This window comes from Rissa tridactyla, chromosome 1, assembly GCF_028500815.1.
Source record: "Rissa tridactyla isolate bRisTri1 chromosome 1, bRisTri1.patW.cur.20221130, whole genome shotgun sequence".
Taxonomy (NCBI): Eukaryota; Metazoa; Chordata; class Aves; order Charadriiformes; family Laridae; genus Rissa; species Rissa tridactyla.
In genome coordinates, this window is record NC_071466.1 from 151,682,219 (window position 1) to 151,699,422 (window position 17,204).

The 17,204-nt window shown below is 38.7% G+C and overlaps 1 protein-coding gene across 2 annotated transcripts in view; it reads left to right on the forward strand.

The window, feature by feature from the left end:
• The window catches only part of DCP1B (decapping mRNA 1B), a 46,484-nt gene extending 29,280 nt beyond the window's left edge, over positions 1 to 17,204 (forward strand). For both annotated transcript variants that reach the window (XM_054201823.1, XM_054201833.1), the window contains exons 6-9: positions 7,021 to 7,143; positions 7,865 to 8,707; positions 14,367 to 14,615; positions 16,489 to 17,204. In XM_054201823.1, coding sequence (XP_054057798.1) covers positions 7,021 to 7,143; positions 7,865 to 8,707; positions 14,367 to 14,615; positions 16,489 to 16,569 — 1,296 coding nt within the window. In that variant the 3' untranslated portion in view covers positions 16,570 to 17,204. The remainder of the gene's footprint in view (positions 1 to 7,020; positions 7,144 to 7,864; positions 8,708 to 14,366; positions 14,616 to 16,488) is intronic.

Genomic DNA, 17,204 nt, shown 5'->3' on the forward strand with positions numbered 1-17,204 from the left:
TGCTAAATGCTGAAGTATTTATTGAAAAAAGTACTTCTAATGCACACTTGCCGCCTTTTGATTTCTGGTAAGAAGAAGTGGTATTAGCAGGCCTCATAATGATAGCTAGGGAGATAAAGAGTTGGAGAGCTGCTAGGGTACAGAACAAAGCATGACAAAATGTGTTTCTTCTTGACAAAGCACAATGGTTAAACTCTGGTTTTAGCTCTGTGCTTCTACAGCATCTACCCATTTACTACACTGTTTTTGATTTATTAAAGATCAGATTAGGTGGACGTCTGTTAGCTGGTTGATGTGCCCAAAATAACTGAAACTTCTTTCTTTGTTACTAAGGACACACTACCATTTGATAAGAACATTGTTTCTGGTAGCAAGCAAGCATGGCCTCTGGACCTCTGTTTCTGTTCTTTGATGGCTTCTTTGCTCTCTTTTTCAGCAAAATGTTCCTATGGTGCTGCCCTGCCCAAACAAGAATATAGTTTCTGAGTTTTGAGACATGTGAGCCTTAGCTTTTGATTTGTTAACTGTGTGAAAGACTTGATATTAGGATTCAGGAGAGCTAGCTTTCCTGAGGGCACTGTGCCATGCTCAGCCTGGATGATGCAGAGTCTACGCTACTGTTCTCGACCAGTCTGAATTGGTTCAGTATGTCTCGCTTAAGTAGGGCTCTGACTGGAAATCCTTGCTGCTGCTGCTCTTCTTTGAGACAGTTCTTGTCCTCCTTAGCTGCTCTTTTCTGCAGAGCACCTTGTACATATCTTCATGTCACTGTTCATTAATGTCATCTTGTGGCTGCTTTACATCAGATAGGTAGAAATCATAAATTTCCAGGGCTTTTTAGCTCTGCGCTTGAGCTCTGACAACTTCAAAGTTCTCTTCATCACTTTCAGCATAGGCATCCATCTGCAAAGCTCTTCTAAGTTCTATCAGGTCTTGTCTGACCTTCTTTCCTTCTAGGACCTCCTTCTTCTACTTGACAGGTCTTTGCGGCTCACATGTCTCAAAGTCAGGTTTTTGCTATAGAGCATAAGACTGGGATGTGACATGGTATTTGCTTCAGGAGAGCTGCAATACTGAGGTACCGTGCTTGTCCATTATGTGTTTCCTTTGACAATATCCTGTTCTGCTTGAGCTTCATATTGTACAGGGAGATACGAAACCTCACAACATAGAGCAGGTGTTTGCCTCAAATGTCTCTGATTATACCAAACTTGCCTAAAACATCCTCAGTGCTGATCTTGTTCTTTTTGATTGATGTTCACTACATATGTCTTTTTTTTTTTTTCCCCAATGTTGCTTAGCCTTTCTTTTTCTTGACCTTATATCCTTTTGATTTCTTATGCATCTTTGTAGGAGAATAGCTTTGAACAAGACACATGACTAAAGGACAGACCTGTGAAGCAAGATGTAGTAATTGTCACGTGTTGTAGCTCATGAGTACTGTTCTGGTTCTGTCACTAAAGAGCATGGTGACATTTCTTTTCTGCTCCTTTTTGCGGTTTGATGATGATGGCGTCTGATATCTTCTTTACCTGTCCACCCAACAGTTGCTTACAATGACATACTGGTGCTCCTACTTTACTCATCAGCAAGGCCATGGTACCCATCTGACAAAATGACCTTATATCTGAGCTGAAGTAGTTACGGATTCCTTTGAAATTGTCAGAGGCTTCTTTTCTCTTCAGCAAACTTACCTGCATTTGATAGCAGCCTACTAGCCATGTTAGCAAATCGTTGGAATGATACCAGGTCAGGTCAATGTCATTCTCTATAGCCCTTTATGTATAGTGCTCTTCATTCTGCTGAGGGATTTGGTCTGAAAAAATGCTCATATAGTGATAACTCCTCTGTTAAACTCTCCTCCTTCTCACCTCTTTTCTATATGCTTACTTTTGTGATCATGCAGAGCATGACAGTGGAATCTAAGGTACTTATGGTGTCTGAAGAATTCAGACTATTAAAATACCCTGGAGAAACAAGGGTATTTTTTAAGTTCTGCATACTTCATTGTGAAATATACAAGAGGATGTTACCCATCATGTTAAAGAAAAAAGTTTAAATCATAGAATGGTTTGAGGTGGAAGGGACCTTTAAAGATCATCTAGTCCAACCCCCTGCTGTGGGCAGGAACATCTTTCACGAGATCAGGTTGCTCAAAGCCCGGTCCAGCCTGACCTTCAACACTTCCAATGATGGGACATCCACAACTTCTCTGGGAAACCTGTTCCAATGTCTCACCACCCTCAGAGTAAAGAATTTCTTGCTAATATCTAATCTAAATCTCCCCTCTTTCAGTTTAAAACCATTACCCCTCGTCCTATCGCTCCACTCCCTGATAAAGAGTCCCTCCCCGTCTTTCCTGTAGGCCCCTTTTAGGTACTGGAAGGCCGCTATAAGGTCTCCCTGGAGCCCGCTCTTTTCTAGGCCAAACAACCCCAACTCTCTCAGCCTGTCTTTGTAGGAGAGTTGCTCCAGCCCTCTGATCGTCTTTGTGGCCTCCTCTGGACTTGCTCCAACAGGTCTGTGTCCTTCTTATGTTGGGGGCCCCAGAACTGGGTGCAGTACTCCAGGTGGGGTCTCATGAGAGCAGAGTAGATGGGGACAATCACCTCCCTCGGCCTGCTGGTTACACTTCTTTTGATGCGTAATTATACGGGTTTTGCTAAAAAAGCTCTGTTGAAAAATAGCAGTAAGAAGGAGGTATATTGAAGAAAAGGGACCATCATTAGAAAGAGAACAGTTTTAGAGAGAAAAAGCTATTTAACCTTACTGAAGTGTGGTTTTGGTGTACGTAGTACCATGTAGGATCTTTCCAATCTAAAAAAGTAAATTGCCTTCACTTGTTTTAGTATAGATCAAATAGGGGCTAAATATTTGGACTATGAAAATAACTTTCACCTGATAATTAACTAGGTAAGATGCTTAACTGTCATTATGTGAATGAGAGACAGCATAAGTCACCAGCCAGAAACTGGGTGGGAAAATGATTTAAGAATGATTCAGTCATTTTTCCTACCGTGTATAAAAAATTTTTCCAAAGTTGATGAGGTTGCAGAAGGCTCCATTCTAGGACATTGTTGAGAGTCTGTATGAACTGCCTGGAAATTATGAGAAAAGAAAGCTTGTAGAAAACAACAACAAAAAAATTGAGCTACTCAAACTCAAGGATAACAACATGTAAGCTCAGAAGAACCTAAGGAAACAATGTTGCAGTGATAAATTTAACTCAGAGCTAATAAGTGGAAAGGAAACTTTTCCTTAGTTTAAAAGCTTTAAGTTATGTTGTAGACTTGTCTCTTACACTTTTTTCATGGCTTCTTTCTGTTACAATTTTTCATAGCAATCCATTCATAACTATCTTAAATACAAATTGCAAAGCAAAACTGAAACTTCAATTAAGTGCAGATTTCTGTGGAATGCTTCCATTAATCAGGCTTTGAATCATAGAGAAGGGAGGTAAGCATGGACTAGCTTTAAAAGAAAACTGTTTTGCTTACCATTAATAGTCTTTGGACTTAGCTCTTTCTTTGAATTTTGGGACGTCTTTAGTCATCAAACTTGCACTGCTCTGTGAGGTGGGTAACAAGGCTCTCAGTGAATGAGATACCACGTTCTAGTAAAATTATTTCTTTGGGGTTTTTTGTTGTTTTTCTTTTTTTCTCTAGAGAGGGCGCAAAGTATAGCTGAGTTTAAATATATTTACATGTTGAATGTGGCCTACTCAGATTAGCCATGAGGCACTTCCTACATGGTTTTATATTTAACTGAAATTCAGTTTTGCTGTGAAGCTCTGCATTGCTGGCATGTCAGTACTTTGTTCTTCATGGTTTTTTCCAACCTAGTGCTTGAGAAAGTTTCTCACTTTATGCAGTAGGGGTATAGCAGGAAAGAAGAGGCAGGTGCTTGTTCCTTCTTCAAACTGAATAGCTGAACCACCCTCTGGCATAATTGTCTGTGCATGCTTTAAAGTTATTTCTAAGAGCAACATTTGAACCAAAAATTGTCATACAACAGAAGAAAGACAGGTACCTGAATGGAACTATACTTCTACTTTGCAAGGTCATGTCTTCGGAATTTCATTGTAGAAATCCTTGACTGTCCGAACACCCACAAGATGATTTTTCAGCAGAGACTCACAGAATCATTGAGACTGGAAGGGACCTCTGGAGATAGTCTAGTCTAACCTTCCTTTTTACAACAGTATCAGCTAAAGTAAGTTACTCAGGGCCATGTTAAGTCAGGTTTTGAATATCTCCATGGACAGAGACTCCACAACCTCTCTGGGCTACCTGTTCCAGTATTCAAACATTCTTAAAGTACAAAAAGTTTTTTCTGAAGCTTAATCAAGATTTTGTATGTTCTATTTTTTTACCTTTTGCCTCTTGTCTTTACTGGGCATCACTGAGAAGAGTCTTTCTCAGTCTCCTTTCCTTCCTCCCATGACGTCTTTATAGACATTGATATTATACCCTGCGCCTTCTCTTCTGAAGACTAAGCCTCTCCTTGCTTGACAGGTGCTTAAATCGACTTCATAGACTTTCAATGAACTCACTCTTGTATCTGTGTCTTTCTTGTGCTGGGAAGCCTAGAACTGGATGTAGTGCTGCAGCTGGCAATGTTCTGCCTGATGCAACTCAGGATGCTGTTGGCCGCCTCTTGCCACAAGGGCATGTTGCTGATTCATATTCAACTTCTTGTGCACCCAGGTCTATTTCTGCAAAGCTGCTTTTCAGTCAGTCGGTCAGCACCAACCTGTACTGCATGGGGTTATTCCTCCTCACTTTCCCTTCATTAACTTCATGTTCTTGGCAGCCCATTTCTCCAGACTGTCAAGGTCCTTCTGATCCCTCTGGCAGCACAACGATCTGGTCTATTTACTACACATCCCTGTTTTATATTATCTGCAAGCCTGCTGTGCCCCATCATTCAGGTCATTAATGAAGATGTTAAACAGCATTGACCCCAGTGTCAAACCCTGGCATACATCACTTGTGACTGGCCTCCAGTTGGACTTCATGCCAACAATATTTTGAGTCCAGCAGATCAGATAGTTTTCTGTCCATCTCACTGTCTGTTTATCTAGTCTGCATTTCATCAGTTTGTCTTTGAGGATGCTATGGGAGACAGCATCAAAAGCTTTGCAGAAGTCAGGTTAAACAATATCCGCTGCTCTCCCATCATCCACTGAGCCAGTCGCCTTGCTATAAAAGGCTATTGGTTTGAACAAGCATTATCTCTGCTTTGTAAATCTATGATGGCTACTTCCAGTCACCTTCTTGTCCTTAATATGTTGGGAAATGGCTTCCAGGAGGATTTGTTCCATCACCTTCTCAGGGATTGAGGTGAGGCAAACCAGCCTGAAGTTTCCCAAATCCTCCTTGTTGCACTTCTTGAAGAGAGGAGTGATAGTTGCCTTCTTCCAGTCCTTGGAAACCTCCTCCAATTGCCTTTACCTTGCAAAAATAATCGAGTGGTTACACAATGATGGAGGCAGCCCCCTCAGGTCTCATGAGTGCATCCTATCTGGTCCCGTGGACTTGTATGTGTCCAATTTGTTTCCATGCTCCCTAAGCTGATCCTTCCCTACCAAGGGATCTGCAGTGATCTTCGTCACTCCAGACTTTCCCACCAGCCTCAGGTGCCTGGGATTCCTGAGGACAAATGTTGCAAAGAAGTCACTGAGTACCTCCCAGAGCCCTTTGAGTCCCCTTGAGAACTCAAGTTCTGTTTCACAGAGCAGCCCTGGAAACACTCTGTCTTTGTTTATTGTTGCAGTAGATGTCAGAATTGGGTTAAATTATCAGTTTTGTGTATTTGGGGTTGGGGGTTATTTTCTCACTCAAAACATTTGAATCCTAAGGAGTTTATCTCGGAAGGTTCTGGAAAGGACACTGATATTTTCATAATTGCACAGTAGTGGCACTGCTGTGTGGTCCGTATGGCAGTCTGTCCAGTCCAGAGTTCTGTCCTTAGTAATGCACAAGACTGGACTCTCTGGAGGAAAGAATGAGAAGCCGAAAATGATCATTCCTTACCCCAACCATTAGTCCTGCAGCATAAAATTTATAGCCCATCACACTCAGGTAATTAACTGTGAATATTCTTGTTGGATAGGATTAACTTTTTATTAGATGATTCTTTAAAAAATCTTTCCGGTTTCTTGGTTTCAATTGTATTGAGAGACAATGACTTCCAATGTACTGTTTTCTTTTCTACAGACAATAGCATTCCTTGTATACCTAATGCTTTTTTAGTTTCATGTACTGTATTCTTATTTTTTGTACAATGTAAGACATTGTATTCACCTTTTACATTTATTATTTCTTTCTCTTGCAGCATTTTCTGTGCATTTTTTCTGAATTAAATCATGTCCTTCTCTCTTCCTATGTCAGCCATTCCATGTCCCTGATCGCTGTTAGTCATCTGTCTCTGCCCATCTTTTTATAAATATGGTTATTAATCCTGTCATATTTAACAAGGAAACGTACTGATTCTACAGATTTGATTAAATCTTTAATTGTTTTCCTGTGCAGGTACATGCATCCTCCAAGTTCCCACAATGTGGAATATTTATGTAAAAGACTGTGACTTACAATTCTAGTTTTTAGCAAAAGCATTTAAAATGTTTTTTATGGGCACATTAATCCTTCATGTATCTAAACTACTTCTAGCTGCCTACTGATGCAGGAAAAACATGTCTGTTGCTTGGTTTCTGAGGTGGTTTTTAAAAATTATTTTATGGGTTTTTTTAAGTAAGGGAAAAGCAGAAGATAAGAAAGAGAACTGAGATTTAAATTAGAGGGAAGCCTTGTACCCAGGAAATCTTGCAATCAAGTGTTTATTTTTACATATGCTTTGTGGTTTTAGAAAATTAGGGTGCAGTTGTTAAAGTACTTTCAATAGCATAGCTAGTAGTTTTGGTTATTGAATACCTGACTATGTCTGTACTTCACTGTACTGGAGAACTAAGGGAAAAGGTATTCTCACACTTAATGAAAAAATACTTATTTTGTGTTGCAGTGTAAGACGTGCTCAGAGCCAAAACAAATAACCAGTTCCTCTGCAATCTATAACAACCCCAACCTAATCAAACCAATTCCAGTGAAGCCTAGTGAAAATCAACGAATATCTCAGCAAAGCAAGGTAAAATGTTTTGTGTGTTTTCTGAGTAGTGATACTCTAATCAACTAACTGTGTAGGAATATTTATTCGAGTCGTAAGGTCAGTGCAAGAATTTGAAGTGGAACCACTGTAAGGAATTATTTTAATGCAAAACTCATTTATTTTGTAAAAAGCTCCCCAACCCCCACCGTATGATGTGGAAACATGTAAACTACAGGCATACTATCCTGATGCAATGGAGAAATACTAGTCTTTCAAATTTCAGATGCTGCTTTGATCGTAGTTTTTGTGGTTTGTTTTTTTTTTAGGTGAATTCAGTTAATCTGAATAAAGAAAAGTCTTTTGATATATCTTCAAGCTAAATCACACTGCGAAATCCTAAAAGCTGAATTCAGCTGTGACAGGAAGATATATAAGAAGTTGCCCTACTTCATACATGGGGACATTTTTGTCTCTTACTAATATTGCACTGATGGCTGAAAGGGAAAATGCTCTTTCATGGTATTTAAAGTGAAGCCACTGCTATCTCTCAGATTCACTGATTTTTCTCCCACATTAGCAGCTTGACAACTGTCTTCTTGCCCTTCCTATGTGACAAAACTATTAAAAATCCTCTTGGGAGAAAAGAGCATAGCAGTTTTCTCAGCTTTTCCGTGAATGCTGCTGGCTAAATATTGTCACCACTTAATGTAACTTATGCATGAGTGAACTATGTTTACTTTTTTCCTCTGTCCCCTCACAGAACGTGGATCCTGAACCTCAGCACTTGTCCTTGACAGCACTGTTTGGAAAACAAGAAAAGCCAGATGTCTCAGAACCACCACTTAATAAACAGCATCAAGAGAATCTTCCTGTCAGGCAGGGTGTGGTACGTTCACTGTCCTACGAAGAACCTAGCAGGCATTCGCCCTCTGCAGAGAAGCAGCTTTGCCCTGCTATTCAGAAGTTGATGGTGCGTGGGACAGACCTTCATCCCCTTGCTGAGTTTCCTGAGAACCGGCTCTGTGAAAATGGCAATATCCACCCTGTGGGTGAGACTTTCACAGGACTCTTCCAACCTGTGACTTCTCATGGTATCACAACATCTCATGTAGTTCAGGATACTGCTGGCACTCAGAGCTTATTACAGAAATTACAGAGTCAGTCGGGATCGGTGACTAAAATGGACCCCAGTGCAACAGCATCTGTGAACTCGACAGCTTCTGTGTTCAGCAGGACTCCTGCTGCTGTTGGAGTGCCAGCAGCAACAGTAAATAGTATGAGCCAACCACCTTTGGTATATTTCAATGGTTCCTTACCAGGCCAGACTTTGGAGTCTCAGACGCTTGGTAAAGAACAATCCAAACTTCCTAGACAGCCACTTTCTCTCTCTGGCAATCAAGCAGCCAATTCTGGGGTGATTTCACCTCAGGAGTTACTGAAAAAACTCCAGATAGTGCAACAAGAACAACAGTTGCATGTATCCAGCAGACCAACCTTGGCAGCTAAGTTTCCAGTTGTTACTCAGAATACCAATACACTGAAACCACTGGATTCCTGGATAGAAAAGGCACCGGGTACAGAAAAACAGAGCGCTCTCTTTCAGGTAAATGGGAAACTTCAACATCTATTTTAAATAAACAAAAATCTCGCAATCTTTTGAATTTGGTGTTTTGTAAGGTTAGTCTTTGTTTCATTTTGCCTAGTATATTTTTGTTACTATTGTACCACATGTTGCACATCGTTCATTATTCAAACCAAATGCTTTAATTCTGGTGATTGTGACCATAGAAGTCAGATTGGTGTCTTAAAAAGTTCAGGAGATGTTGAGAGACTGTGTCTCTCTCATGAGTGCATTCTTCTGTTCTTCAGAAAAGCATCACGTGCAATTACAAAATGTCTCATCCTGGACAACTACTGTCTTTGTTAACAACTTCATTTTCTGTAGGATCTTCTACACCTGAATGTCTTTAAATGTCCTGTTTGGGGATGCATCTAAGCCTCTTTTGAATTCCTTTATCATGGACAGACTGTCCACAAGGCTTGTGTTGTACTGGAGTCTGACTTAGTTACTTATCCAAATGAAAAAGCATTCACCTTTTCAGTGTCAAGTTCAAAAGCTGCTTTTCTGTTGCAGCTTCTTAAAAAACTGAATGAAAGACTACAGAATACTTCAGCATGCTCCAAGAATCCTCCTTATTCTAGAAAGTTATCCTACACATGAAGAGGCTGAAACAGTCATTTAACAATTAAGGGGCACATCTGTCACTAACACTGTGATGGGTCAAGATTTCTAAGTCTGTGAGAGAGGTCAGAGGAAGATAAATTTGATATAGCAAATAGCCATCATTATTTTTATTCTTTTAATTAAAGCAGCATGACTTTGAATCTATGTGAAAGAGTTGGAGGGGGGATTAGCCATTGAAATTATTCAGGATCAGTTGCTTACAGATGGTAATCTGACTTTCCAGTGGAGTGCTAATGAATAAAAAGAGGATCCAGAGTCACAAAAATTTACTTCTGTTTTCACTGGGCTTGGAACTTGCCTGCTATAAATGAAAGAAATTGTCTGATTCGGTGTTACATGTACTGATAGCATGGAGGCATAAGACATTCCTGCTTTGAAGGTAAAAGTGAAATGAGGCAAGTGCCAGGCTATGCATTATAAGTCAGCGTGCATTAAAAAAAAAAAAAAAGGCAAGTATGCTGAAGTATTTTCAAATGAAAAATCCATATAGATGCTGATGTGGCTAATGACTTTATTTGTGTATATTTGAAAAAGAAAAGGATACCAGCATTAGTTGCAATATTGAAAGGGAATTACTGAGTTCTGACATAATTCGATTTCAATGATTTTACTGCTTGAGTAGGAACAGAACAATAGTTTGTGAGAAGAGAAAAATCTTCATTGGAACAAGTCTCATTCACTGTGATTATTGCTGCAAGTTTGCTGTAAAAAAAAAAAAAAAAAAAAAAAAAAAAAGGGTGGGGGGGGCAACTAAGGAGACTCTAGGTCTCACTTTGCATGGCTGTGAGCAGACCAAGTAGAATGAGACTGCCTAGGAGTGGCTTCACGGACTGACACAGCCACAGCTGCTGTCACAACAGCATTAGATGCAGTTCTTCCGACACAGTTTGTATTGCTTATGAGATTTAATACATTGACTAAAAATGATAATGAAAGTATGACTAATTATTGTTTAGGACACCTAAAGCTCTGCAATCTGGAAGGAATGGCCTCTTTCACATGCAGCGATTGCCCAAAAAGAAAAAGGGAGGGAGGCTAAAAATGAAGGAACGAGTCTGTATTCCTGTAGAATGCCATGAATTAGCCACATGAAAAATTCCTGCTTTTGAAAAAAAATTGAAACAAAAATTTGAAACAACTTTTAAAACCAACACTAATCTTACCATAATATCATTCTTGCTGTAGATCAGAGGCTTTAAGTGCTGCCATGCCTGCAGACAGACATTCAAGTGAAATTGAATTGGCACAAATATATCTGCACATGCTCATGCAAAATTGATCAAAGCAGAGTCTGACAACAAATGCAGCAAAAGGTTTGTTCTCTGTAATTATTTATCTTTTGGTATTGCCTCTTCTACTACAATTCAGCATACAGACAAATCAAACTCCAAAAAATCTGACAGGAATAGAGAGGTATCTGGACCATGTCTGTTGTTCGAAAAATTATATTAAAGGAACACTATAAATCCATCAGCAGCACTAAGAAAATGAAAGCAATAGTCTTTTCCACAATTGACACATTACAAGTCCAAGTTTAAATTGGCTTCTGCTGCATCTCCATATGGTGTAAGAACTGTGATCTCCCACATGGAAAGGAAGAGACCAGTTACCAAAAAAAAAAAAAAAATTAAAAAAGGAAGAAAAATTAAAAAAGCAAAAGCTGAAGAATAATACACAGAAGCATTCAGTCTGGTCTGGTGCCAGCCCTATTCCGTGAAGTATTCCTTATGTGGACAGTGAGTAACGTGTGCTTAAGATGCAATAAAAAAGCATTAATCTGCAGTGGGCTTTTAAGCATATGCTTAGTGTTAGGCATGAGTTATCCTGATTACAGATACATGCATGCTTAAGTGTTTATGTTAATCAGAATTATGGTTTTAAAAGTGCTTACAATAACCTTGACACAAATTTATCTTTTCTTTAGAAAGCCACTTATCTTGCAGCCCATTTTTCTCATTTCTCAGAGCATTTTCCATCAAGAATGTATTTTGTACATAGTGCTACATCTTCTGAATATGTGCATGGTACCTAGTAAGTTTGGTGTGAGCATCGCACCATTAACTCTCAATTGTCCTGACTGCAGTTTCAGCATGAGATTGTAAACATGCACAGGAGGAATGTGAATAGGTACATTAAACTTGTTTTGAAAAGTAATATAAGATTCTGTAGTTAAACATCAACTAAAAAAATTCTGAATTAAACTTGAAAGACAAAGCAATGTTAGCATCGTAGCCAGCTTTATTTTAATAGTAACTGTCAAAGTTCCTGAACCATTCTTAAATGAAATGTTCTCAGTTTTAAGTAATGCCTCTAAAAACAGTTAGAGGCCTTCAGCACCCACCAGGTGCTGATTTTCCAGAGGAGCAGTTGATACGTGTGGGATTCTGCATGCATGGGAACTGACAGAGGGTGCCAATTTGCGTTACGGGAGATCCAGTGCATTCCTTGGTTGATGGTGTTATGTGAATTTGCCAGCTATCGTGTTATCTAGCTGCCAGCAGACACGCGGAATAGCAGACAGGTATCTTAGTGAGCGTTTGTGCTTCAGAGAAGGAATATTATATGCTGCAACAATTATTTTGCACATTTTTCATTGTTCTTACTTCATTGCTGCACAACTGACGGTAGACTCCTAGTCTGTTATTAGTGACTCGGAGATGTAAGTGTTGACCCCGTAAAGCTGGAGATAATTCATTAGAGGCTGGATGAACAAGCAACTCAGATTAGATTCTGTGGGGAAGAAGTGGATCTACAGCATTTTGGAAGGGTTGTTATGTCTTGTGAGAAATTACTCAAAGCTAAAAGATTGACCCGAAGGCTGTTAATGACACCAAAGAGCATTTTCAGTGCTTTCAGCAATAACATGGTGCTATAGGAATTGCACCAGTAACGCCAAGATCAGCATCCTATTTTCTGGTGGGTGTCAGTTGTCCCAGTGACGGAACGTGATCTGAACTAAATCTAAAATGAAAACTTGCCTTTATGTTTTGTTTGTGTTTTTTTTTTAATGTTGTTTCTGTAAAAGGTTGTTAAATGGCATAAGTTTTGAGAACAAGCTGTTAACAAAAAATACATTTTAATGTTTGCATATAGAAGCAAATGCTATGCACTGAAAAAATGATACGTATATTTTTCTGCTCTTCTTCTGATACAAATATTATAAATTTTGCAGTAACCTGTAGGTATTAGCTGTGTCACCAGTAGATGGCAATATTGCTTATTCCATATAGTTTCTATATGCTTGGCAAGTCCTAACAAAAAATCGTTTCTATCCAGAGAAAACAAAAAATTTTTCATATGTCTTTTAAACCACAACATGTATACATGCTTGACAGTAGTAACTGTATATTATTAAGAGCACAGTTTGTCTCAGGTTTTATTTATTTGCCCTAGACTCTAGAGAGAAACGTCTTTTGATTTTTGAAGGGCATGTTATTTAGGTCTTTGACATTGTCATAGATTCAGCTATATTAGTGGGACAGTTTATCTCCCTCAGCTGCTGCCACCATCCCTTTGTTGAAGGTTTCTGCCCTTGGAGAGCAGTTTGTATATGCATTCTTGAGATGCCATTAGGAAGAATCTTCTCGTTTAAGCAAACCCTGCCAATTTTGCTTGAGGTAAATTAAAGAGCAGTTTCTTCAGCTGCATGGATGAGTAGAGAAAAAGCATTGTGATAAGTGTCTGGGGGTAGTCAGTCTTCCCCAGGCAGGAGAACAATCTTCTCACAGGAGAACATCTGTGCAGCATCTGAAGGTCTCACGACACAGAGGGATGTCACTTTGGACTTATATTGTTTTTTTTCTAAAATTAACATTGTTTTTCAAGTATAGGTGCACAAACATATGCACTGCCTTACTGTTTGAAGCAAACCTACGAGTTAGGAAGGCCTTAACTCATCCGGGAGCTAGTAACACAGACTTCATGATTTCTGTTATGATTATATGCCCAGGGGTATAAAAAAAAGCAGTTGGCCAAGAGGTTTCGTTTTAAGTAGTACTCTATATTTGAGAAATGGGACTAATATTTACCTAAAATGTGTACTGGCAGATTTTTGCATTAGGTGCATATTGTGTGCTTTCTAGTATCCATGAGTCTTTCCTCATCCCTAGTCTTTCTGCTTCCTTAAATTTCATATAAACCAGCATGAGATCTCAGTCCTCCTCATTTCTTTCTATTTCTCTTTGTGTTGTAGTCTACCTAACATTGTTCAGAAATGTCTTGGGTAGAACAATCATAACTAGCAGTAACACAAACTGCAAAATATGAATGCTCTTTAATATTAAACTATGTTGTTTTGCACACCTAGGAGATAAACCTCAGACTTTTCTTAATTTTAATTTTTCTTCAAAATTGAAATGTAACCCAGGACACGAAGTGAAGTGATGCAGTAGCCTTTCACCTTCACACAGGAGCAATAAGTCATGCTGCAGTCCAAAAGAGAGGAGCTTTGGTGAGCTCCTGTTAACTCCTTTGTATGTTCTGTTCTTTGGGGAAAAAAAAAAAAAAAAAAAAAAAAAAGTCGGATGCTTGAATAGCAAGGAGGTGACTGATTAGGATTAAGATTTCTTACTAGAATTACCTGGAGAGAGCTCTGATATCTGCAAACTGAGTGAATAAACTTTCTATTATGTTCTGTATTATATCTGATAGTATTTGCTGGGCCTGCATGTTTTACAGTTCCAAGATGCACTGTGAAATTTAAAAGTAAAAATTCTTTGCAGATTGGCATGGATATGATACTGAGAGAACTTGCAGAACTACTGCAGCATCAAGGTTTTTCTCCTCTTTAAGGGCCTTTTTGATTTTGACAACTGTTTGTTAGATCTCAAATTGGATGGAAGACCTTTAAATCTGGAAATAGATCATATAGGTGGTCCTGTGCTGGAGTTTCACATAACTGTATCGATCTCCAGCAGTCTCTGTACCTGTTGCCAATCAGTCTGCAATTTTCACCATCTTTTTTCCCATAGAAATAAGTAGATAGGTTTAATTGATGACTTTATTTTTATACGGACAGGTAATCTCACCTCAACGCATTCCTGCCACTGTGACTCCTACCTTGTTGATGTCCCCAATGCTTTTCACTCAGACCACACCTGCTCCACCAAAAGCAAATGAAAGCGGGCGGTTAGCTGCAGCAAGCCAAGAACCTGCCGCTGGCTCAGCTAGCCTTCTCCTGCCACTGCAAACCCCAGAGCCATCTGGGGTCAACAGCAGCTCAATAACTAAGATGCAGCTGCAGGAAACACTTCTACACTTGATCCAGGTAAAGCATCAAGAATTCTCCTACTTTGCTTAAAAACCTGATTCCCATTTTGATATAAGCACCCTATAATCAGTTGTATCTGTCTGTCTTGAGGCTGAACAAATAATTGAAATATGTGTTGGAAGTTGTGCTACTTACGGCTGCGTGTTAATGGAGCACTATGGCATAGACTAGGGCTGTGATAGCCTCTCTTTGCACACTGCTGGCTTAACCGCATTTTGATATAATACATTTGATTTGGGAAAATAGGAAAGATAACAGGAAAGATAATAAATTTGTCAACAAAGAGCAAAGATGACTGAAAGCTTCATAAGGTCGGCCTATGAGCAAGAGAGATATCTATTATATTTTTAGCCAAGGATAAATAATGGGTGATTATCCTAGCTGCCAAGTATTTCAGAGATGCGTGTTAGCAGTAAGAGGAATTCAGATGGGAAATTAAAATTGCAGGATGAGTGTGAACAACTTTAAAATATGGGTTAGATAACCTAAAAATATACTAGTTCGGTTTATTCAATGTAATTCTTTAGTTCAAATGCTAAAATTCCTTTTGCTGCAGTTTTTCAGGTCTAAATGTGACAAAGCATTGACAGCATTATGTATGAGATGATTGTTTACTGCTCAGGGATGATATGAGTGATTAAGAGTATATTTTTTTCCTTAACTTGCCATGTGATGAATATCTGAAGAGTAGAAGTTGAGGAGAGATTATATAACTAAAGACCTGGCTACAAAGGACAAGAGAGAGAGACACAGGTTTAAGGGTCCAATTTGTAGGCCAAAACTATGTGCCGATATGGCTTTGGAATAAAAATAAAAGTCATCATTGGAATGTTGAAGTTACTTAAAATGTGATTTAAGTTATAGACCCAGAAAGAAAATAGTATCTTTAACAAATTAGAGGTTTTTCTCATTTTTTCCCCTGTATTTTTAGTTTGGAATTAAAAAATAAAAATACCGCATTATCCTGTCTTTACATGCTTCAAGTATCTGGATAGTAGTAAAACCATATACAAAGCTAAAAAGGAAATTAGCCAAGGAAAATTGGATCTTACCCTATGAAACTGTGCTTGTAAAATGTATATTTGACCGTGCTGTTCTTGATGGTAGTTAGGATTAACTGAATTACCTGGAAATTATTTACTGCCAGTTTCTTACCTGTTATTTTCCATTATATAAAACTACAATCTTGGGTACTCCTGATTTGCCTCAAATAGTCTCTTGATTTTAATTATGCTCATATGTTTATGTGAGCTACATTCTTTCGTAATGCGGGTTGACCCATTCTTGCAAAATGATCTTCAAAAGGAAAAAGTTAAACAAGCATCAGAGCAAAAGGAGCAGCTTCAGTTAGGAGCATTAAGTCTAAAAGGGCTAAACGAGATGCAGGGATTTGCCCAGGTAGGATTTAGTATAGGATCAAAACCCAGAGTGTTTCACTGTTCCTTCAGACATGCTTGGAATTATCACTGGCCTAGTGGAGGAAACTACTTAAGGAAATCCCTAGGTAAATGAGGACAAAGAGAAGAAATTACAGGGCTGTATTGTCACCACGTTGTCATGCAAGAATAGTGAACTCCAGTTAAATCCATTGTGAGTTTTGAAAATTTGCGTTCTGTGTACTCATTACTTCTTCTAGAAATAAAGTCATGTTTGCTGCAGTAAAATTTATATTCACATCCAGTTCTTATAAGGCTTCTATCAAGGCTTGGAAATAATACATATTTTTGGTAAAGGAAATAGCCTTCCTATTGCTCATTTTTTAAAACTGAGTAAAGTTTAAAAGTATCTTGTCCATAAAATGGAGAAATTTTCTGATCTCATTACTCAAAATGTCTATCGTGCACTAACAATTACCTGTTTTGTTTTTCAGAATGATGACAACTTCTTAAATATTATTTATGAAGCATATCTCTTCAGTGTGAGAAAGGCGGCAATGAAAAAGTCTATGTGAAAGATTATTCTTTAAATTCAATTTCTGTTGTTTCCTGAACTCCAGAAAAAGGTTTCAAACTTTTCAAGTACTTCTGCGTTTAAAGAAATGAATGGTCTTTTGCATACACATAGATTTTGCTTGTTGGGAAGTACATGCTGTACTGAGAAAGAAGTGAGCGGAAATGGATTGTGCCTTTAGGGAGGGGAGCGTCACGATACTGAAGACTTAATCACAAAATATCTTAAACTATTTTTCTTATATTGGCCCATACTTAGAATTGGTTCCCCAGCATAAGGACTCAGTACTCAGAATTCAGTTTTCTTTTTCACTTGCGGTGTGGTTATTCATTGACTAGGTATTTGTCATGGGGTTTCTCGTGGGAGACGTCATGTGCAACTGTCCCGGTGAACGTGCCCATCTCTGACCACATGGTGGCAATGTTGGACTATTTTTAGGAACGTGGAAATGCGGGGGAAATCTTGAAAGGGAAAGTCTTGGGAAGACTGATCTATCATCGTTCTTAGTTGTCTGCAAAGCAATTTAGCTGAAATGTCATGACTTTCCCCCAAATTTTTGTAGGAAAATCTTTTTCTATTTTAACAAGACTATTTTTAGCTAGCCGTAGAAATGGGACTCTGCAGGTGTTTGGAAGA